The sequence below is a fragment of the Condylura cristata genome, unplaced genomic scaffold (assembly GCF_000260355.1).
Source record: "Condylura cristata isolate star-nosed mole 26May11 unplaced genomic scaffold, ConCri1.0 scaffold00011, whole genome shotgun sequence".
NCBI lineage: Eukaryota > Metazoa > Chordata > Mammalia > Eulipotyphla > Talpidae > Condylura > Condylura cristata.
The window spans coordinates 34055728-34078331 of NW_004567112.1; the positions used below are offsets into that span (position 1 = coordinate 34055728).

At 40.8% G+C, this 22604-nt stretch overlaps 1 protein-coding gene across 10 annotated transcripts in view; it reads left to right on the plus strand.

The window, feature by feature from the left end:
• Positions 1 to 18036, plus strand: part of KCNMA1 (potassium channel, calcium activated large conductance subfamily M alpha, member 1) — a 658697-nt gene extending 640661 nt beyond the window's left edge. For 3 of the 10 annotated variants that reach the window (XM_012723689.1, XM_012723690.1, XM_004680728.2), the window contains 4 exons: positions 4883 to 5077; positions 7366 to 7484; positions 8328 to 8552; positions 17679 to 17786. In XM_012723689.1, the coding sequence (XP_012579143.1) occupies positions 4883 to 5077; positions 7366 to 7484; positions 8328 to 8552; positions 17679 to 17703 (564 nt within the window). In that variant the 3' untranslated portion in view covers positions 17704 to 17786. Of the gene's footprint in view, positions 1 to 4882; positions 5078 to 7365; positions 7485 to 8327; positions 10991 to 17678 lie in introns of those variants that run through there. The other 7 variants (XM_004680710.2, XM_004680720.2, XM_004680711.2 and 4 more) reach the window with 4 other exon arrangements.
• The last annotated feature ends 4568 nt before the right edge of the window (positions 18037 to 22604 follow it).

Here is a 22604-nt window from a genome sequence, read left to right on the forward strand (position 1 = left end):
AGTTGTTTTTATTAGAAAAGCTATTCAGGCTGGGAGTGAAAGACTTAGAAAGTACAGAAACATTTAAAGAGAATGTAAATGCCCTAGAGTCCCAAAACACAAAAATAAGCCTGGTTAATATTTTGAAGCATTTCCTTCCAGATGGATAGGTAAATATGGGATTATCCAGATTTATATCTTGGTTGTTTTATTATTTCTCTTTAGCCATTATTTTAGTCAGAGCATTTTATCCTGTCATATCCTTGGATGTCATAATTTCCCAAGTCTCCATTGGACTTCTTGGAACTCCATCTTATAAATGTTCCAGAATCTATTTAAACATCGCTCTTTTGGTGGGTAATTAGCTAGCTTTTTAAATATTTTGTTATTGTAATATCTAACCCTGGATAAACATTATATATTTTTGAACTATATTTTTGAGTAGCAACTTATTATCCTGAAGTAAATCTGCTGTTATTTTATAAAATAGTTATGAACAATTTAAAGTCCTTGATACATATTAATAGACAGATTATTTCCCAGAAGCTTCCATACCAATTTTCACAACCACCTCTGGTGGGTTAATGCCATCTCGTGCCCTCTGTATATGCTTGTCATTTTCCCTCAGAGTCCCTTAATTGTGTTTGTGATAGTTTTGAAGTGAATAAGCATTTAATATGACTGTGGCCATGTAAATGAATATTTTTTTTGTGATTTTTTTTTTACATTTTTTATGATTACATATTGCTTGTAGAAGAAGAGAACTATCAGGTGTCCTGAGATCAGTTTATATATTGAGCTATATTTTCATCAGATCGTTTGTAGCTGCTGTTTTTGCATTGAACTATTTATTTGCTTCCTCCCCACACTCCCTCATGTTTAATGAGCTCTAACTGACTTACAAAATTGTGTGAATTTAAGGTGTACAATGTAATAATTTGATATATTTGATATATTGCAAATGCTTACCGAAGTCAGTGTAGTTAATACATCCATCACTTCACATAGGTACAATCTCAGGAGCTAGGGGTGAGAATTTTAAAAAATCTACTTTCTAATATATAATACAAATTTGTAATACAAATAATACAAATTTGTATTATATCACCATACTGCATGTTACATCTCCAGAGCTTAGTTATTTTATAATTTGCAGTTTGATGTTCAACTTTTTAATTTTACTATCATATGTTGGGATTCATATCTAAGAAATAATTTTCAAACCAACAGCCATGAAAACATATTATTATATTTACTTCTGAGTGTTTTATAATTTTAGATGTTCTACTTGGGTCTTCTATAAATTTTTTAGTTTGCCCAAGGTGTGAGGTCCAGTTCGAACTTTATTCTTCTAAATATGGACCCCCCAATGTTTGCAGTCCCTTTTCTTTAATAGATTAGATTCTTTGTCCATTGAATAGTCTTGGCCTCATTGTTGAAAATCAGTTGCCCATAGTGTATAAGATTATTTCTTAACTTACAATTCAATTCTAATAGCTTATATGTCTATCCTTCTGTCAATAGAACACTCTCTTGATTACAGTAGATTTGTTGTATGTTTTGAAATCGGGAAGTACAAGTCCTCTGACTTTCTTTTTTTTTTTTTTTTCAAGACGGTTTTGATTGTTTATAATTATATTTTCTATTTCTGCAAAAATGTTCTTTGGGATTTTGAAAGAAACTACATTGAATCTGTAGTTTGAGGGACTATTATCATCATATTTTCAAGCCTTTAAATCCATGAACTTTCCGTTTATTTAGATTTTCTGTCACAAGTATTTTGTAATTTTCAGTGTACCATTCTTATACCTTGTGGCTAAGTTTATTCATCTCCTATTTGCGAGGCTTTTGTAAGTGAAATTGTTTTGCTGATTTCTTGTATTTGTCATTTCAAGAAAATGTATATGCAAATGATTCTGTTTATTGATATTTAATTCTTCAGTTATGCTAAACTCATTTATTACCTTTAAAAGCATTTTAGTGGATTCCTGAGGATTTCCTATGTGCAAGAACATGTTCCTTGTGCTTAAAGGTAGTTTAACTTCATTCTTTCTGATGCATTTTATTTCTTTCTAATACTGACCAGTACCTCCAGTGCTTTATTGAATAGAAGTCTTAAGCACCATCTTGCTCTTCTTGTTCTGATCATAATAGACTATGTCCAGTCTGTCACCATTAAGTCTGATTTAACTGTGGGTTTTTTTCATAGATACTCTTGATCAAATTCAGAAATATCCCATTAGTTCCTAGTTTTCTGAGTGTCTTATCATGAAAGGTTATTGAATTCTTTTCACTATTTTTATCACATTCATTTTAATTTCAATATTTTAAATAAACAATTGGATAAATGGATGAAGTCAGCTTTCTCATCATCTAATCCTTCTACTTATTACAAATACTCTCTATACTTTTTAATGATTTTTCTTCCAAAACAAATGCTTCCTAAATTTTTCTTTTGCATTGTCCAGTAACCATCTAACAAGTCAAGAAATGTTCTTCCTTTTTATCTTGCATTTCATGGTTTCCTATATTAAAACATATTTACATTGTCTCCACTTGCCTCTCTTTATGTTTAAGTAAGGAGAAGCAAGTGTTTCAGTATATGAGATCAGAAATACTTTGCTATGCTCCTTGGTTGCTATTAGACTCCCCTTCTTCCCGGCCCCATCCTGATCTACAAGGGAAATCAGAAGCCCAAATGCCCTCGTCAAAGTTCTGTGTCCAGCACTTATGTGACGTAGGCAGATCTACTGCTGCTAATGATGTTTCTGATGTAGGAAGGAGGGTTTACTTCTGAAAACTTTGGACATGTTTGTAAATGTTCTCCAAGCCAAGCACCACTAGCAGACGTGTGGGCGGCTTCTCCTGCTGATGCTTTCACTTCGCTGGTGCAGGCCCTGATCTCTGCTGCTGTTCCCGAATCTTAATGGAGTCTTTGATTGGGGCAGATTAAGAATTGCAGATTCAAGGATGCAATCCAGGCCCTTGGTTTTTACTATACTCCATCCTCAAAAAAAAAAAAAAAAAAAAAAGAATCCTAGGGAAATTAAAAGAGAAGATTGGAAATGAATTGATTGTTCTCATAGCAAAGCCCCCGTGTATCTGATGCCGTGTTTCATATGTATTATCATACAGTCCTTATCACCACTCTATGATTACATTTTTTTTTTCAATTTTTTTTATTTATGTATACAGAACTGGGATACAGGCCAGAGGTGCAGGGATGGTGACAGGATTCACCACACACAGAGCGGGGAACAGAACAGGCAGATAGATGAAGTACACTGCTGAGGGGAGCAGCGGGCAGGTCAGGAGAGGTCTGCCACACCATGTGGTCACCTCCGGGGCAGGCGGGGATCGAACTCATGCGGAAGTGGCTTCAGCTTTTTAGTGCAGTGCTTTAACCCGCTGCGCCACCAGGGAGGGCCTATGATTACATTTTACAGCTTGTGGAAACTGAGGCAAAGACATGATAAGTGACTTTGGAAGTTCACACAGGCTCTGAGTTGTGAAGTCAGCGTGAAGCCACAGCCTGACTCTCATCCTTCAGCAAGCCAGCAACATTTCTTCCTTCATTTTTGATACTCTGCTTCTCTGCCCGGGGCACACTAGTATTCTCATGGAAGATATAGTTCTTAGGGCCTAAGAGGCTATAAATAATATTTCTACTTTCCTTTACTGTTGGAATTTTGTACCAAATTGGGTGTCTTTGCAAGTATTTCAGTGGGGAAGTGAACCTATCGCCACTATAGCTATCATTCGAACTCTGAGTCTCATGGCATTTTTTGCATATATGACCTTCAAGGCTATCCTTATTGGATGGAACAGAAAATAGAAGCCCAGAACAATTAGGCAGCTCCCCAAGGCATAAAGCTAATGTTGGTAAGGCAGGATAAGAACTCCTTACATGGTCTATAACCCTCTATGTTTTGGCAGGTAAACTGTGTGAGAAATTGTTGAAATAAAAATAAAATTGCTGCTGACTTTTTTTAATCTGTTCTCAAAGGTACATCCATCCTCAAAAGCCACAGGCAAAATTTGGTTTGATTTTATTTTAGCCTGTTTGATTTCTTCTTACAGTGGAAAATGGAATGCAGACCCTTAACTGAGATTTTCTCAAATCATGCTAGGTGACAAATGTCTTTCTGAGCTCTTTTATTTGACATCCTATTAATTTTTTTTAAACTCCCATTGTTTTGTTCCTGACAGAACTGTTATGTTTCAGATGTGAGACAGATGTACACATAGAAGGAATCTTCTTTAATAAGCTATTTTTGCATCACACTGCTGAGGTTATTTTAAAATATGAAGCCCAAAATGCACACACCAGAACATCCACGTTGTCAGAAATTTATCTGGTATATTTAATTGATAGAGACTTCTGGATTAGACTGTTACCAAAGCTTGTGATAAATTGTTGAACATGTGGACTTTGTGCTTGGCATCTCCTTCCAGCACAGAGAGAAGTTTGCCATAGTTGTGAGAGGCAGCTTCCTGGCATGTGAGGGACAGGCTCTTGGAGCTATGTGGGGGGTGGGGGGGGTGCATCCTGTGTAGACTGCCCTTTGTTGTGCATGTCCAAAGTCCCTTCACAGCGGGGCTTGAAGAAGGGAAGTAGTATGTCCTCCCCTAACTCCGATTATGGTAAATACCACTTTAGCCCTTTAATAAAAAGTCTCCTGAATTGGTTTTTAAAAGTCAAGCTCTTGTGGCAGAACCAAGTAGAAGAGAAAAGAATGGAATAATTGGAGGCTGCTGTCTTTTCACTTCCCACATAAAATTATTTGAAGAGACAGGCCAGAACTTCAAACAGGAGATACCAAGAAAAGTTGTAATTTGGATGTCGGTTGTCGTGACTTTAGGGTGATTGCTTAAAGGACTTTCTCCCCCTCTCTCTTCCCAGACGTACTTCAATGACAATATCCTTACTCTGATACGGACCCTGGTGACGGGAGGAGCCACGCCGGAGCTTGAGGCGCTGATTGCTGAGGAGAATGCCCTGCGAGGGGGTTACAGCACACCCCAGACACTGGCCAACAGGGACCGCTGCCGCGTGGCCCAGCTAGCACTGCTGGACGGCCCCTTTGCAGACTTGGGGGTGAGTTCAGGGCCCCAGGGTCATCGGAAGCCACTTTCTGGGCTAGATGGATGGGGTTTCTGACAGTGACAACTAGAGAACACAATGTCACAATTCCCATCACTTACAGTCTTTACCCTTTTAAGTATATCAGTAAGTAAATCATAGATTTAAAAAAGAGCCACAAGCTGTGCAAGCTGCCTTTCAGATTCCTGCCCCTAACCAAAGTAAAGTATGGTGCAAGTTGACATCAGGTCTTCAGAAGAAATGAAGAGAAGGTAGACTGCGTCTACCTTCTGCGGTGAATAAGAGGTAATGGCTATGGTTTGCTGTATGTCAGGACTGTACTCACACATGGTTATCATTTTATCGTCATGGCCACCCTTTGACATAGACTCCATGTGTATACTCTCTAAGGAAACTGAGGTTGAGAGACACAGAAGATTCACCATCGGCAATTCTGGCCTCAAAACCCAGGGCTTGCTTCTCAGGTACCTCCTACCAAGAAATGGGAGGCAGCAGGTGATTTCAACCTTCCTTCAAGGTTGAAAACCTGTTCCACAGCACTAAGCATAACTCAGGGCTGCTTACCCCTAATAGTCCATGAGGAGCTATAACAACCATGATGATTGGGTCCTCCCTGGTGGTGCAGTGGGTTAAAGCACAACACTGAGAAGCTAAAGCCACTTCAGCATGAGTTGGATCCCCAGCCCCGGAGGTGACCCCTCTACGGCAGACCTCTTCTGACCTGCCCGCTGCTCCCCTCAGCAGTGTACTTTGACGATCTGCCTGTTCTGTTCCATACTCTGCCTCTGGTTAATCCTCTCACCATCCCTGCAACTCTGGCCTGTACCCCAGTTCTGCATGCATAAATAAATAAATCTTTAAAAAACAACAACAACAAACGATGATCATGCACTGCCCTAGGCTATGACCCAAACACCAGTGGTTTTGAAACCACAGGTTATTATGGTCATCCAGACCCCCTGGCCGATCAAAAACATCTCTCATGGAGTCTTCCGTGTCTCAAATTCCAGATCTATATGTTGTAACATCAGTGTTTGGATGCTCTTGCCCTCTCCCTCCCCATGGCAGTGGCGATCAAACCTCCCCTTGGGCTTCACACATCAGGCTGGCTCAGCCACTCTGGCAGGAGTATGCAGTCCTGACTCTGGTCCAGCCCATCTCCATAAATGCATTTAAGGGATGTGCCCACAAGCTGTAGGAACCAGTAAACCCTTTGCATAATCAATAGCATCACCTAGAAAGTCCAAGTATTTTCCAAATAGCGGGGAAGGAGCCTAGACAAGAGTCTCTTTATTCATTTCTTCTGAAGCCCTGATGTCAACCTGCACCATACTTTACTTTGGTTAGGAGCAGGGATCTGAAAGGCAGCTTGCACAGCGTGTGGCTCTTTTTTTAATCTATAATTTACTTACTGATATATTTTAATAGGATAAAGGCTATAAGCAATGGGAGGTGTGACACTGTTTGTGTTCTCTAGTATGCTGCCCCTATGAAATCCCAAAGGCAGGAAGGACAAATGAGGCCACATTATTCCCAGTGAAGGCATCCCTCAGTGTCCTTCCTATAATCATGCTCACCTGAAGCCACCTGGCTGCATGAAGCCAGCATTTCCAAGTGAGTGAATTTGCTTTCACAGTCAGCATCAGGCCCCAGACCCGTGGAAGGTGATTGTGAACTGATTAGAGCTGTGAATCCCGTTATTCAGCCTGCGGACCTCCAGCTCCCAGGGAAACACATTCTGTTCCTCCCTTGCTTTCCCTGAGGTCTGTAAATTGTGCTTTTCACACAGTCCTTACCTGAGTCTGTCACCATAGTACCTGGTGGGGTCTTTTCTCCTTGCAGTGATTTTAATTATCACTTAAGCAGTTTTGACAAAACAGTGAGATCAGGGCGATTACAGCTGAGCTGAAGCTAAACATAATCATTATTTTACCGACCTGGCCTCTTCTCAGGTGAGCACACATCTGAGACCTTTGGGCTTTACGCCCTCACATAAAGTAAGGGCAATGTTGATCTCCTTGAAGCGCTCATTGCTACAGACACGAGAAAATTGGAGAGCCAATGGAGGGAAAACTCTTTATTATCTGATCCCTAAATATCACCAATATTGGGTATAGGCAGTCAACTCACATTGACTTCTCAACTGATGTCCCTCAGCTAAGTCCGTCCCACTTGGGAAAAACCAAAACAAGCTTTCACACAAAGGCTCTTTCCCCCCAGGACCTCAAATTCCAGGCAAATAAATACAATGATGTTTCTCTATGTTCTTTGTTGTCTCCCAGGATGGTGGTTGTTATGGTGATCTCTTCTGCAAAGCTCTGAAAACATATAACATGCTTTGTTTTGGAATTTACCGGTTGAGAGATGCTCACCTCAGCACCCCCAGCCAATGCACAAAGAGGTGAGATTTTTTTTCCTGTTTGCTCTGATGGCAGAGACAGACTTGCCCTCCTCTGTCACCCTCTATGAAGGCAGCAGTCTGGACACATACTCATACATGACAGGTATACCCAGAGTTGAGAATAGTGGAATCTCAAAGATCAGTGAGCATGAGAATCATCTGCAAAGCTTGTTAAAACATAACTTGCTTGGTGCCCAAGGTCTGGGGTGTGGTTGCCTAAAAACTTGCATTTTCTGGTAATTCCCAGGTGATCCTGATATGTCTGACCTGAGGATCACACTCTGAGGTCCATTACAGTAGCTGAAAGAGTGACTTCCTGGGTGATATCTGGTGTTAACCAGAGGTAACTTGTTAAAATTTAAGATAAAACAGGGCTGATAATGAGTCAGGGAGGTATTTTCCAATCTTCCCTTTAGTTACGTACTAAAGCTAGTTTTTCAAAGGTTAAGAGTGAAGAAGGTCATGGTAAACAAAGATCCTGTGATGGTTATCTGGGATTATCAGAACATTCTAGAAAGGCTCAGTGCATGCAGCCTCTTGCATACAGTTAGGTGTCACAGGCCCAGAAGTGGACTTGAGAGCCTACTGAACAGGCCTCAAAGACCATGGTAAACAGTTTGGTTTTCCAGTTACCAGCACTAATTCAGCATCTCTTCCAGGCTCCTGGCTGGCTTCCTCTGTTGAGCTTAAGAGAAGGATCTAGTTCAACTCAGAAGATAATTTATAAGGGCTCAGATTAACTAGAAGTCCATCTCCCATATCCAATCGTAGACCTCAGTTCAGACAGAAGTGAATTCTCCACCTGCTCATCCTCAGCTGTGACCTCTTTGCTTTCCTGTCCAGGTATGTCATCACCAACCCCCCATACGAGTTTGAACTTGTACCGACGGACCTGATCTTCTGCTTAATGCAGTTTGACCACAACGCCGGCCAGTCCCGGGCCAGCCTCTCCCATTCCTCCCACTCGTCCCAGTCCTCCAGCAAGAAGAGCTCCTCGGTTCACTCCATCCCGTCCACAGCAAACCGGCAGAACCGGCCCAAGTCCCGGGAGTCCCGAGACAAACAGAAGTACGTGCAGGAAGAGCGACTCTGATATGTGTATCCACTGCCACCGTGTGTGAAACTGTATCTGCCACTCATTTCCCCAGTGGGTGTTTCCAACAGTAACTTTCCTCTTTTTCCCCTGTAGTTCCCCCCTCCCTTTTTTTTTACACATATTTGCATATGTATGATAGTGTGCATGTGGTTGTCATTTTTATTTCACCACCATAAAACCCTTGAGCACAACAGCAAATAAGCAGACGGACCAAAAATTATTTATGATTCTAGGGGAAAGATAACCCAAAGGCATGCTCCAGACATAAATAGCTCACTGCAGGAATGAGTTCACCGATAGGGAGAGCGCACTTGTGATCAGTGGCAGTTATGCAAAGCTAGTTTAGTTAAATGTTGAGGCAAATTTTATTCTGATTTATTGGGATTATCAGGGTGCTTGGGGTTTTGATTTTGTTGTTATTTTCCTTTCCTTCTCTCTTTTTTTTTTAAATGCACACACAATTAGTTAGCACACATTTATGTGGAACAAGCAACAAAAATGCATTCATCATTTCCTTCATCATTTCCTCCAGTCTCTGGGTGGAAGTTTGTGAAGCGTGTGAAATGCTTTCACCATTGGTGTAGCAGACCAGGTACCAGCTGGGTATCACAGGATAGCTGTTTTTTTTGTTTTTTTTTTTTGGTAACTCACAAGGCCTTTCGTCCCAGAGCTAGCTAGCTTCCTTTGGGGGCTGAAAGGAACATTTCTAAGCTTACTGTGGAGAAAATAGTGTTCCATTCATGGTGTATCAGATTCTAGTCATTTTGCTTAAGTAAAAAGAGGTTTGATTGCATATTATATTCTTAGTATGTCTCCTATGCTGCCATATGAATAGCTTTTTTTTTTTTCTTTCACTTTTGACATTTGGGATGAAAAGCCATATGTATCATAAATATCAGATGTAAGTCATTAAAAACTGCCTTCCTGGGACTTTTACATCTTTTAAAAGGTGAATTACTTACCTTATGTACAGAATAAATAATGCTCAGGAAAGAGCAAGTATTTTTCCACACATTCTCAGGGGACCTTTTACTCCCCTTTGTTTGATTAGATAGGGCCCCACGCCCAGTGAAAGCCAGGGCTGGGGCTGCCTTAGTGCAAGAGGAAGATGAACCCAGCAGCAGATCATGTTTTTCTAGGAGTTGACATGTCACAAATCAGAATGTAGTAGGCTCTAGCCACCGTTGACTCAGTGGAGATAAAACCCACCTACCACCTTACGCTATCGGCACGGCTGTGTGATCCTGGCTGTCCCAAAGCAGCAAGCTGGTGGGAGGAGTTCCTGTTATCAATTTCTTTAACATAGCCAATTCATTTAGGCAGGTGAATGACGATAATAGAGAATGGCTTCTTGTCATTATGGAATGGGGGAGAAGAGTGCAACAGTGAGCCAAACATATTTGGTATAATATATTTTTCATTTGTTTTCTTTCATTTTTTTTTAACAGTGAGTGAGCATGAATGGAAAGGTAGAAAAATGCCCTTTTATTTCACTATCCAGTTGTCAGATATTTTTTGCATGCAAATCATGCTTTAGGCAATGCAGTCATTCTTAAAAACTGGCTAACTCCACCACAACCAAATTTTTATATGGCTGGACTAGCCCTGGGCTGGTATATACATCTCTGAAATGTTTGCTTTCAAAAGTCCCATCAAACAGAATAGGGGTGGAGGGGAGGAGAAAAATCTCACAGCTGTCCTATTTCTAAAAAGGTGTTTTTATGGTGAATGTTTGGGTTTAGATTTTGGATCCCCTGTTCCCTCAAGCATGATAGCTTTGGAGATTTGCTTGCTGTGTGAATTGACAAGCACTTTTACTGACAAAATGGTAAGGCTCTGTCTGAACCGCTGCTCCCACACCGAAGACAGGGCCACGTAGAATTTAAGCCCGTAGTGGGGCAGGGGATAATCATATACATATGTAATTTAAAAACCCTCTGAGTAGAAGATTTTTTTTCAAATTATTTTTGTCCCAATATACATTGATTTATATATTATGTACTATTATCTATCTTTTTTATATCTAACTATCTATATATCTATAGATATAAACACATATGTACATATAGATATATAGATACACACACACATAGCCCCTAGTTTTGGATCATGAAGAGCTCTTCATGCATTCTTTGCAAAGCAGGTTATAAAGTTATGCCCTCAGAACATTTATAACTATAAGAATGTGCCAGTTAAAGTGCTCAAGAGGAAATATGACAGTTTAAAAGCATTGTAAAACTCACATAGCTTACTTCTCTCTCTAAAGTGCAACAAGGATGAATAGAATGGGCCAAGGTATGACAATTAATGGTTCTGCATGACCTCGCCACTGCTGGGGGTTTTCTTCTATAACGTTGTCCTTGTGAAAACTTTTGTGAAATTAAAAAAAAAAAAGGAGTTACAAATTTTATTCTGTTATTGGTTTGTTTATTTTTATTTTTATTGTTCTGTTTGTGGTTTTATTTACTTTATTTTGCTTTTTTTCCCTTCCCATTTCCCTCCTTTAACCTTCTTACCTCTCTTCTCCTTCCTCTACTTTCTAAATTGCTCAGCATAATGAGGCTGTGCTGCTGCTACTGCTAGACCCTTAGAGTTTGTTTTGGGGTTCTTGGGTTTGGGGTTGGGTCATTTGGGGGAACTTCTCTCCATCTGGCTTGCCTTTAAATCTGCACGTGGCCTTCCTGCCCACCTCGGTACCTTGCTCCAAGTCCAAAAGCATTTTCCCATCAGAAACCCAGCTTCCTCCACTTCCCCCATTTCCACCACCCCAACCTGGTGCCCCATCAGTCTGTCCACATCTCTGTGTTTATTTTGGCAAGATCTACTAAATCAGTGCTGGTGCCCGGTGATGAACTTTTTGGAGAATGTTCACAACTATTCTATTTGGCAAAATTGCTTCTCAGTTAATATTTTACCCTTCTTTTGATTTAAACCAGGAGGGTTATTAATGGGAGAAGCATTGGTCTCTTTTATGTTTGCTCAGTAAGACCCCAAATTAAAACTGTTCTGCTGTACATATCAATAGCCCACACCCAGTTATCTGGGGGCTACAATTCAGTCTCTATCACCCAGGTTTCTCTTGCCACATGCTTTTCAGACATTTATTAAATCCCAACCAGAGATTGGGCAGATAGAGAGAAGTAAATTCAAAATGTGTTTTATATACAATCTGTTATCAGCTCTATGAATGATATTGTGGTGGGAATGGAGTGGGAACAGACTGTGACATGAGATGAGACTTCGGGATTTTCCCCAGACTTCAGGCACACAAATGAGGGTTGACTTTAGTTGGTATATATGTGATCTATTCAGTGGTGGGAGAGGTATTATTATTTTTATGTTATTAGGCAAAACTGTTATATATTTTCCTCAATAGAATGAAGAGTCTCCTCCAGTGCTTTCCATGTGACCCTAAAGTCGCCATTCCTTTCAGGCTCTCTTGGGAAGAAGGCACATACAAGTCTCTCATTTTAAGTCTCACTTTTCCCTTCCCCATCCAAAAAAAAAAAAAGAAGAAGAAGCAGGTAGAGTAGTAAGTAAGAGGGCTATTTGAGGAGAAAGAATGTCCATTTAAAAGGAAAACAGCTAGAAACTCGATTATCTGCACCATTCTAGAAGAAAAGCAATTTGTAAGCCATTCAGTCCAATCTGCCTTAGACTTTGGAAGGGGTGAAATGAGCACAGGGATAGAGACCCAGTAATGCATCAGTCCAGACTTAGATAATCGTGAAATCATCAACATCCCTGACGACTTCTAGCTAGGGTCCTTCCTGCTGTCAGTTCTGATGGACAGAAAAAAACAGTGCCAGTCTACACAGTTAATTTTCTACCATAATTGAGAACAGTTTCAAATTCTATTATGAGTATTGAAGGTTATGACCCAGAACCTTACTCAGAATAGGTGATCAATAAATGTTTTAAAATAAATTGACCTCAAAGTATTTTTATACCTTCAATCATTGAATAAATTCTTCTTACCCTTTGGCTGATCTTTAAAATAAGACACAACAAGTGTCTGTAGTGCTTCATGACACTACTGTGCTGTTGGCGATGGCTCTAGTCCCATACACAGCCTCTGAGGAAGGGAACAGACCTGGAAGGTCAGCTAGCAGACAGACTGACTGTGCCTCCTGCCAACATAGTCAAGGTCCCAGATGACCGCGGAGGGGAAGAAGGAGGGTGCAAAAAACCCAAAACCCTTTGACTGGCTCTTCTTCAGCATGGGAAAAGCCTAAAAGTGTCTGCATCCCAATAGAGACAATTAAATCTACCTGCCAGGTTCCTGTAGCAACAGGACCCAAAAGGAGAGAGAGAGGAGAATTCAGAAGCTTTGGGGTCTGTGGATCAGGACAGGGGGAAAATCAATGTCTCAATCAGCTCCTTTCTGCTCACCCCTACTTTGCCATAACATGAAGTTAGGACACATTGTGGGCCCCAATGATTGTGTCTCCCACCAGGAGTTTGCACAGTCACTGCATAGGTAAGTGTGGAGGATTATCCCCATTACTCCAGAGGTTGGAGAGCAAGTCTGCCCTGTGGTGTTGGCTGGACCGAGGACCACAGAAGAGGGCCAGGGAGTGGCAGTTTGCTCGGTCCCGTGAATGACAGCCTTAGACTGAGTTAAAAGAGAGAGGGAGTCATGGTGAGCATTTGCAAAATGAGAACATTTCCTTAAGTAAATTACTTTGGTTCTGGTACAAATGACTTTCCTTTCTATTCAGTAGCCACACTTTGCCTATGGAGTGGAAAGGAGGCAGCACCTGTGCATTGGAGCCCCTGGGGACCCCCGGGTCTGCCAATAGAGGGTGAATGCTGACCTGTATCTGGGAAATGTGAGATGAAACCACACGGTGCTGCCTTTGAGGCTTTCTGCTTCTTGTTAGTTCTTACTCTTCTCAACTGCTATCTCTATCCAAATGGAATCTTTTCCTTTCAAGCCTTTTCTTTCTGAGCCTCAGCTTGTGGTGCAGATAGATGAGGGTCAATTAGTCCAAATGCCTTAGCTATATCATCATTCCCCTTGAACATGCGCTTCTCTGGGGAGTGGTTATGTGAAAAGGCTAAATCCCACAGCACTGGCAACTCACAGAACCAGGAAAGAGGTTTGTTTGCACAGAGCAGCCTGAGCCTTTCTCAGATCCTTGTCACCAGCAGCTCAGTCCCGCCAGCACTGGGACCCTTCTCCACAATAGCCCGTGCCTCCAGCATGCCTGGTGGCTGAAGGAAGGCCAGAAATTGAGCTCAGTGATGAAAGTGGCCAGTGGTATGCAGGTCGGGTATGGCACCTGTCAAGACACAGCTGCTCGATGGGGCTCGCAGTGTTGAATGCCCCAGACAGAACCCTGGGTCACAACTTCCTCTCCTGACCTTCCAAACAAAGACTACCATCCAAATCCTTTGTTCTCACTACTGCCACAATCTCCATTCTTCAAGTCAGCGCCTTGGTTTATACATCTCAGATTCCACCCCCAGTTTATTTGCAATCACACCTATAGATAGGGACTGCCCAAGCTCGCCCTGTCTCAGTCCTGACAGTACACATTCATGTGAACCTTGCATTCAGTGCTAACCCCTTTGTGCTTACCATGGGCCAGGAACTCTTCTAAGCACTTTACATGTGTGAACTCATTCAAATTCTCACCTCCACCTCAGATGAGGATGCTTCAGTATCTCCATTTGAAAGGTGCAGAATCTGAGGGACAGATTCTTGCTCAAAATTACCCAGTCAGGAAGTCACACAGTGGAATTTAAAACTAAAGTCTATGACCTTTGCCACTATGCTAAAATGCTTGCTGATATTACTAATAATACTAATCGTCTTAATAGCTCACATTTACATTAATGTATTTGAAGACTTAACCTGTGGTAAGTCTTCATGGGTACTAACTCCTTTCATCCAAACAGTGTTAGGAAGTTCCTACAGAAGAGAAACTGAAGCTAAGCTAAATTATGTAATGATGTGCAGCTAGGATGTGAGGTAATCAGCCCCTCTTCACGGACTCTGTGACCACACCGCAGCTCATGGTCTGGCTGGTATAAGTAGGGACAACTCCAACATCAGCTCTTTTGCTACCATGTCCGTAGTTATCATCCAGCTCTTAATCCATTTGCCTCAGACTGCGAAATGTCTCACATTGTACCCACAATGATGGCATCACGCTTCTCATGCACAAGAAGCTTACCGATCAATGGGGCTATTTTTCTCTGGCAGTGAGGATGTCCTCATGGCCAGTTCCACTGTCCTTCTCACCTTCGGAATGACAAGCTTCCCCAAATCTTCCTGGCATGTGGGCTGAAGCAGGGAGAAGAGAAAAAACTCAGGATTCGGATTTATCCTGATTTACTTTAGCTCTCATTTGAATTCCTTCTCTGATTACCCTTCCTTATGCTGATTTTGCAGCCACCCATTGGCAGTTTCCTTTCTGGAAGGCAAAGTTCAATAAAGCAAAGCATCATTGTCATAACTGACACACTTCCCATTGTAACCCAATGGCTAGTAATCATTAATGTGTGCTTTCCTCCAAAACCTTTGGGAGAATCTCTTCATAAAATACCTTGGTCTCCAGGCCTTTTGGTTAAATGCTCTGAGCATTAATATCTTTCTATTTTCTGAACATCCTATCTAACCAAGTCTCCAGGAGCACAAATACTTACATCTTACAAGCCACTCAACAAAAGCTGTTTCTCTGGCACAATAACAGCCTCAGCTCCTCACTGGGTTGGCCCAACCACAAAGACTATTCTGCTCAGATATTTTTGTTTATGGCAAGAAATTTAAAAGGAAAGAGAAAGGGGCTTAAATGGGGGGAATAATGCTCTCTTTCTTACAGACAGCAGAAGGAAATTGATATTCTCTCTGCCTCGAAAGGTCAAAATGCCAACTTTGAATTGAACCATAAAGACTAAATTCTGAACAATTATTCTCTGCAGCAGTTGTAAAAATTTCAGCAAATTGCAGCTGTCTTAGGTCTTTCACCCAAAAGACCTACTCATTTCCATCAGCAGAGTTCACTCTCCCTTCCAACCTGGCATGTCCAATCTAGCATTAAATCCCTTTGCAAAATCAGCCCACAAAATGGCACCAGCAGAACCAAGGCAACCCAGGCTGAAGGCACGGATGCGGGGTTCTGTTCTTCTGAAAATTGTCTCTACATATAAACCACTGGAAAAAGTCGTAGTTTAAAATTGTTTCAGCGGCCTGGCAATGCTTTTAAAACATGATAACCATCACACTTTACTCCTCTCTGAAAGGTTAGTTTAATCGTAGATCACAAAAAATTGGTTTCCACAAATGCATAATGGTTCATCTATGTCACACTTGAACTAAATGGTTTTTTAAATGGAGCTGAAATTATTTTGATGTGTACACAGTCCCAGATTTCTATACAACCTTTTTTAACCAGCCCATCAGGAACCTTGCCTCTAAAGCCTCATTAATAATTCAGATGTGCTGATGACTTTAAAAGATCTATGGAATTGAAGCTTAGGAAAAAAAAAAAAAAACTCTGCTTGACAAAAAGATAAATGAATGTAGAAAGAAGCTGTAGGAGTCTGGCAAGCTGTAGATCATCTCAGAACAGATTGTAACTTTATCATTCTGTCAGGGGGAATAATTTAAAGCACTTAATCAGTTAGCTTCACTGTGAGGATGTAGCATTATGAATTCCTATCGTCCAATCTGTTCAAATCAAAGTGAACTTAATTATAATAGGTGAGAGAGCCAGAGAGGAGAGAGAGGGTTGGAGAATGATCCAAGAGGCAGTAAGTGTCCTGGGGGGTAAACTGAGCAGCTGAACAAAGGGTAATGAGTGAGCTTTCACTAGACATACCCCTAGACAGGGCATTTGAAACAAGAGAAGGCAAGGACCGAGGGGGACTAGCACCCAAGCTAATCACAGTGAACTTACGGATCATTAGCCCAAGTGCACAGACACGCTTGTGCACACACACACACTCCTTGATCAAGCCAGCTGAGCAGTTTTGGTTAACATGTCAGTCCAGGGCCACTGGCAAGGCAGCTATGGATTGTTTGATGGATACAAAGAGAGACTGTGTGTGTGCTTGACAGCGTTCAGCCCTTTTGCTTTTCTTTTCTCAAAGCTTCTAAAACAAGCCAAATGATTCCCAAGTCAGAATGTCCTATTCACTCAAGTCTCTTCACAACTGTGGTCTTTCCCTAGTAAATTTAAGTCCTAAAAAGGGTGGGGATGAGGCCGAGTCTGGTAAAACAGCACTGAACTGCGAAGGATGCAGGCCATTTCCACTCTCACCCAGCTCCTCAGCGCCCTGACTCAGCATTCTCTCTGTCAGCTGCTTTTGCATTTAGGGTGGAAATGAAATGCCAACACCTCGTCAAGCTCCCTTGTTGACAGCTTGGGTTATTATAGTCCGTTAAGATATTGCCACCAGGAGTTCTTTTCATAACTCTATTCCAACACAGAGTTTTCTTTCTTGAAATAAAACCCATCTCAAAATCCTCTTCAAGCATGAATTGCTATTATGTTTTTCACTCCCGTTGGCCAGCAAAATCTGTGGGCTTAATTTAAAACACTCAAAACTGACTGCCAAAGAAAAAGAAAAGAGATAGAGTGAGATATATTCTCAAGTACGCTTGTTACAGGCAAAGTCAAGTAAAAGCTGGAAGGAGGAGATCCTGAATGACATTCACGATCACTCACTGAGCGGCAGGGACAATGTTCCCATGTTTCAGTCAAAGCAATGGATGCACAAATCTTTCCTCAGGTGAATGTCTAGACTCATTGCTTGATATATTCAGCATCTCCTCCCCACCAAAACTTTTTAGACCACTAAAGGAACTTGCCAGAGTTCATCTCCCAACCCTCCCTTATTCTCTGAGGTCCATCCATGGTGCCTCCCAATCCTGAAGGCCCACTGGTTCATCACTTGCTACAGGTGACAGAGGTATGTTTCAGATCCTGGGGTTCTCCCCCTTGCTCTGTCTCTATTAGCAATTACTCACTGTCAGCTTCTATTGATTAACTTTTTGCATTTTTCAATGAACTTTCCAATGCCTTTACCCTCACACTAATTAAGCTTCTCATTTCTCCTTCTTGTTCTCTATCCATTTTGCCCTTTAGCAGAAAAGAAATGGTTTACAGATGAACCGGATAATGCCTACCCCAGAAACATTCAAATCAAGCCCATGAGTACCCACATGGCTAACCAGGTCAACCAATATAAATCCACAAGCAGCTTGATTCCACCAATCAGAGAAGTTGAAGATGAATGTTGACTCCCAGGAGACCAGACTATTTTTTTAAAGCCTGACAAACTTCATAAATGGTGATGTGACTTTTCTTCCTCTTACATGCTGAATCACTGGTGGAAACGTTAAGATAAAGCCAGAATGCAAGAAAAATAAAGTAGACAGATCTTTCTCTTTGTCTGCCTTGAATATTGCTTCCATGTATTTTGGAAAAGAGAATGATTTCATTTATAAATGAACATATTAAAATTATCATGTATAGCCGCTAGCATTTTAAATTATTTTTATTTATTAGAAAGAAAATATATTTTTCTTTTTTCATTGTCAGATATCTTCCCTAAATCTAGACAATGCAAAATCACAATGAATAAGTGGCCAGACTCCTTAACATGTATTTCTCTTCTTACTCTATTTTTCTTTGAGGAGAATGATGGTCACTGCCACAATTAATTTTGAATAAGGTAAAATGGAGTAGTGTCACAATTTAAAAAGGTCCAATGATGTAAACATGCATTTTATAGTAAATCCCTCTTCCCAAAGAAAAAGCAGTCAGAAGAGGCAGGTGCATTTTCCAAGAGGGTGTGTATTTTGGTTGCACTGACACCAGCTCTTAATAAATGGAACCACTTATGTTCACAGTTGAAAGTCATATTTTTGTAGTTTTTAGTTTTCATTCTATATTTCTCATTCCTTTGTTTGTTTATTTGAAGGAAAGACCTTCTTGCAGGTTTGCTACAAGTGTCAGATTACTGGGCTTACCCAGCCCCCTGGTGATGCCAGGCAGGCTGTGGGCACAGCTGAGACATGGAAGTGGAGGACCAGATGCATACAAGGCATTGCTCTGTTTGTTGGTCTAATGGTGGGGACTCCTACATGCTGTTGTGCTTCCCATTTCCTGTCTCCAAACCACACGAGCAAGTAATTTTAACTTTGGAAGTTTCTGGTGGACTTTGTCCCCACTCCCCAAGTTTCAGCACTTTTAGCTTGAAAGTTTGTAAACACCGATGAAATCGTTTTTGTTTAAAAATAAGATAGTTCATCTGTTCTTTTTCTAGTTTTTGTTTAACATCCAGAAATTTTCATGATCATGAAGGCAGCTTTTGCCCAGATTTTCATTTTGCAGGCTTTCCTTTCCTTGCTGGGAAAAAACACACAAACTTGTTACAATATAAAACATCATAGCAACAGAAGGAAACACTAATACATTAACTGCTAATGTAGACTGTTAGAAAAGGTTGTTGCGAATTACCAACTATGAAATCAAATGTATCAGCCACTTCCACTGTGGTCAAGAGATTTCTCTAGCCATCACAAAATGACTGTATGTCAAAGCTCTGCTGTCTCTTGCATGCTTAGTGTACAATTGTCCCGGCAACCGCCATGTTCCAAATGACTTAGCCAAGTCTTTCAACTTCAAAATTATCAATCTTTGATACAACCATTGGGGTCTCTGGAAAAACATGGATGTGATAGTGATTTTTTTATTTCCTTAAAAATGTAAACTGTGGATGCTTGAAGAAACCAAATTAACTAAAATATCCCTGAAAGTCCCATGATAACTCGTCCATTATTTCTTTAGGCCATGATCTTGTGGTACCTAGTCTGTTAGCGCAAATCAGGTAAGAGCCAAGCACCAAAATCGCCATGAAAACATGTCCACCAAGTACTCCAATTACCAATGTAGGTAAATTGAGCTTCCACCTCTGCTCTCCTCCTGCAGAGCCAATATAGTCGAGCTTCCACCGCGTAGGCGCTGTCCTGAAGTGACTTGTCAGACTGTGGTTATCTGTTGTCACCTTTTGTAGAATTAGTTCTCTAAAAGTATTGTGAATATAATGTATGTCCAATTGGAGTGTTTAAAAACTACGTATAACCAATCACTAGTCTACTAACAGACTAAAATGATGTCAGCAGTCTATCTTCAGACTTATAAACACATTCTGGGTTCCAACAGAGGTAAAACAGTTTGTGGGGTGAATCCCTTGCTAGGATTATACAACTTTCCTGAAAGCTAGGCTGCCTTCTATATAATGATTTTGCATTGGGGTCACTTAGCACATACACATCCCTCCACGCTCTTCTTTCCTTCATGAAATTGGGTGGGCTCTTCTTCAGTCCTATTGCTGAGATCCATTTCTAAATTGGTCATCACTATTTGGTGTCCTCTGGCAGGCAATGGTGACCATCTAAAACCTCTTTCATTAGTAGGACTTATACGACAATAACCCACACTCCTTGCTCTTTCCTCCCTACCTCTACATACCAAGGCAATATAGAAGCAAAAGTATAAAACACATACCTGCAATGGCTAGAGATTTGAATTTGCACTTAAAAAAAAAAAAAACACCTAGTGGCTAAGATGGTTTCCTATTGTAAAGGGCTCCCCGTCCCCAAAATTAACTGTCAGCAATCCATTTTCTTCTAAGAGAGACCAGCCAGGTCATGCCATTTTGTCTTTGTAGTAATAAACTGTCTGGGCCAGAAAATAAAACCAGGACATGTTTTTTTTTTTTTTTTTTGGAGGTCCATAAATGACAGGGTCCTCTGACCCAAGCAGAGGATTGGCAGATTAAAAATGAAATGGAAAGAAAAACAAGGTTTATAAACCCACTGATGGATTCACCAGCATCCAGAGCTTCCTGTTTCTATTTGGTGAGCTGTCTGACCCAGAGGGGGTCCTCCTCCTGTCCCACTATGACAGGCCCATCTTTCTGCCTAATTTCAGTCTGGAAAAATAGTGGTCATCATTGGTACCATCTGTGTTATGAGAGTCTGATCTCCCAGCCCAATTTAGGGTTCCGGAAAAGTCATTTTCCCAAACTAATAACGCCTGGGTGCTTTGGGAAACTAACATTCACTGTCAAGGTGTTTTAAAAAACAGGCAACACCTTCTTAAAAAGCATCATCACTGTCATCCTCTTTCTCATTAAGAAAGCTTTTTTTTTTTTTTTTTTTTTTTTTGGTCTGATCACTTTTGTATTTTAAAATGCCAACCTGAACCAAGGTAAAACACCTTCAATAAAAGTGATTGTGACGAAGGTGTGTTGAGGAGCACCCAGAAGGACTATCATCCAGAGGTGATGGCATATTTTGATGTGTTTTGTACAAAATTTAACCCAAGGCTTTAAGTAAACAGGCAATTAGAACTATGTTGTTAGTGTTGGAAAGGGAAGAAGTAGCAAAACATAAGAACATTAAGGATATTCTCATATTGAAAGGTAAAAGAACTCAACTTTCTTCCCTATGGTTTAAAAGGAGGGTTCAAGAGCTACATCTGCAAATAACTAGTTAGGTGCTTTGAAAATTTTTTTTTTTTATTTTTGACTCTCAGTGACCTCATTTATAAAGAAGAGTGCTTTATCTAGGTAATTTTAAGTTACCTTTGAGATCTGAGAAGTTGTGACCTAGTTTAGGAGTGAGAGCATGGGAATGAGTCAAGCCCTTGAGACAATTCTCTCTGTATGGTGGACTAGGGGTATTTTTGCAGCACCACCTCAACAACACTCCCAAGTGTAGTGTGTATTTTCTGTTTTCAACACAATTGCTAGACAATTGTTTTAGAGTACATTGTTTTAGACACAAATGTACTCCTGTGCATTACACTTTGGAGTCTCCTTAAGCTCAAAATACAAATTTCAGATTTGCCTGAAATTTTTGAATATGAAAATAATCTTGAGACTATCTAGAGGCAAGACAAACTCAGGACATACATTAAGGAACTGGGAAGAAAGGATAAAAACAAAAGGATATAGACAGAATTGTGAAGAGTTATTGGTCAGATATGCATATGTCACAGTTTGTATTTGGGATTCAAAGGAGAAAAAGTTTGCACTGAACTATAGTGAGTTGGGAAGAATACAGGGTTGTATAGTGCTTGATAAGATTTGGAGACACTTTAGTAGGAAATAGGTGACTAGAGAAATGTGGGGGGTAAAGATTCCCTAGGGAGAGAAAACTTCAAGGTCACGGTATTTTAGTAGGAGTGTAATTTCATTACATAGACTGCTTTGTCACCAGTGACAAATTCCTGCAAAAGAGCTGAAAGAAACTTTGATGAGACTTCAGAGACAGGACTAGAAATTAGAGTCTTATAGGCCAAGGTAAGAGGGTAATGCTGGAGCTAGAAAGTCATGGGGAATCACTGAAGATCTTCAGGAAACAGAGGTAAACAACAATGCCTTGTGCATTTTTAGGTTGGCAGTTTTGAGTTGTCACTTCTTTGAGTCAAAGTAAAGTTGAATGTTTCCTCAGTGGTGTGCAGTTCTGCAAGGTGGGTCAACTGGTGGGTCACACTCATTGTATGAGTTTACTTGGCATTGGAGGGGCTGGTGTGGAGACTGGATGTTGGGACAATGGCTGTGGTTCTGGAAAATATTCTCTGTGAAAGGAGTGTTTAATTTGGACCTCAAGGTGAGAACTAAGTGGAGGAGTGGGAAAGAAGACAGGAAGGGGAGTCAATGAATGTAGACAACTGCAATATGCATTGTTTAAAATGGGAGAAGTTGTGCAAGAAGAATTGCAATAATATCCCCAAGAGGGAGAGTATTGCAGGCAAAAAAGAGTGGGGGAAGTGAGTTGACAAGGGATACAGCAGGCCTTATGTGTTTGGCGATCAGACCTGCAGAAGTATTTGGCAAGTGAGGGACATCACTGAGTTCCCCAAAGAACACGTGGACATGGGATATAAGCTGGCAGAAGGCTATTAGTGGGGCCACAACTATATTTTTAGGGACTAAAAGGAACAGCATAAGTCGACATCCCTGGGATAGGAGATCTAAGGTGCTCCAGTGTCAGGAAA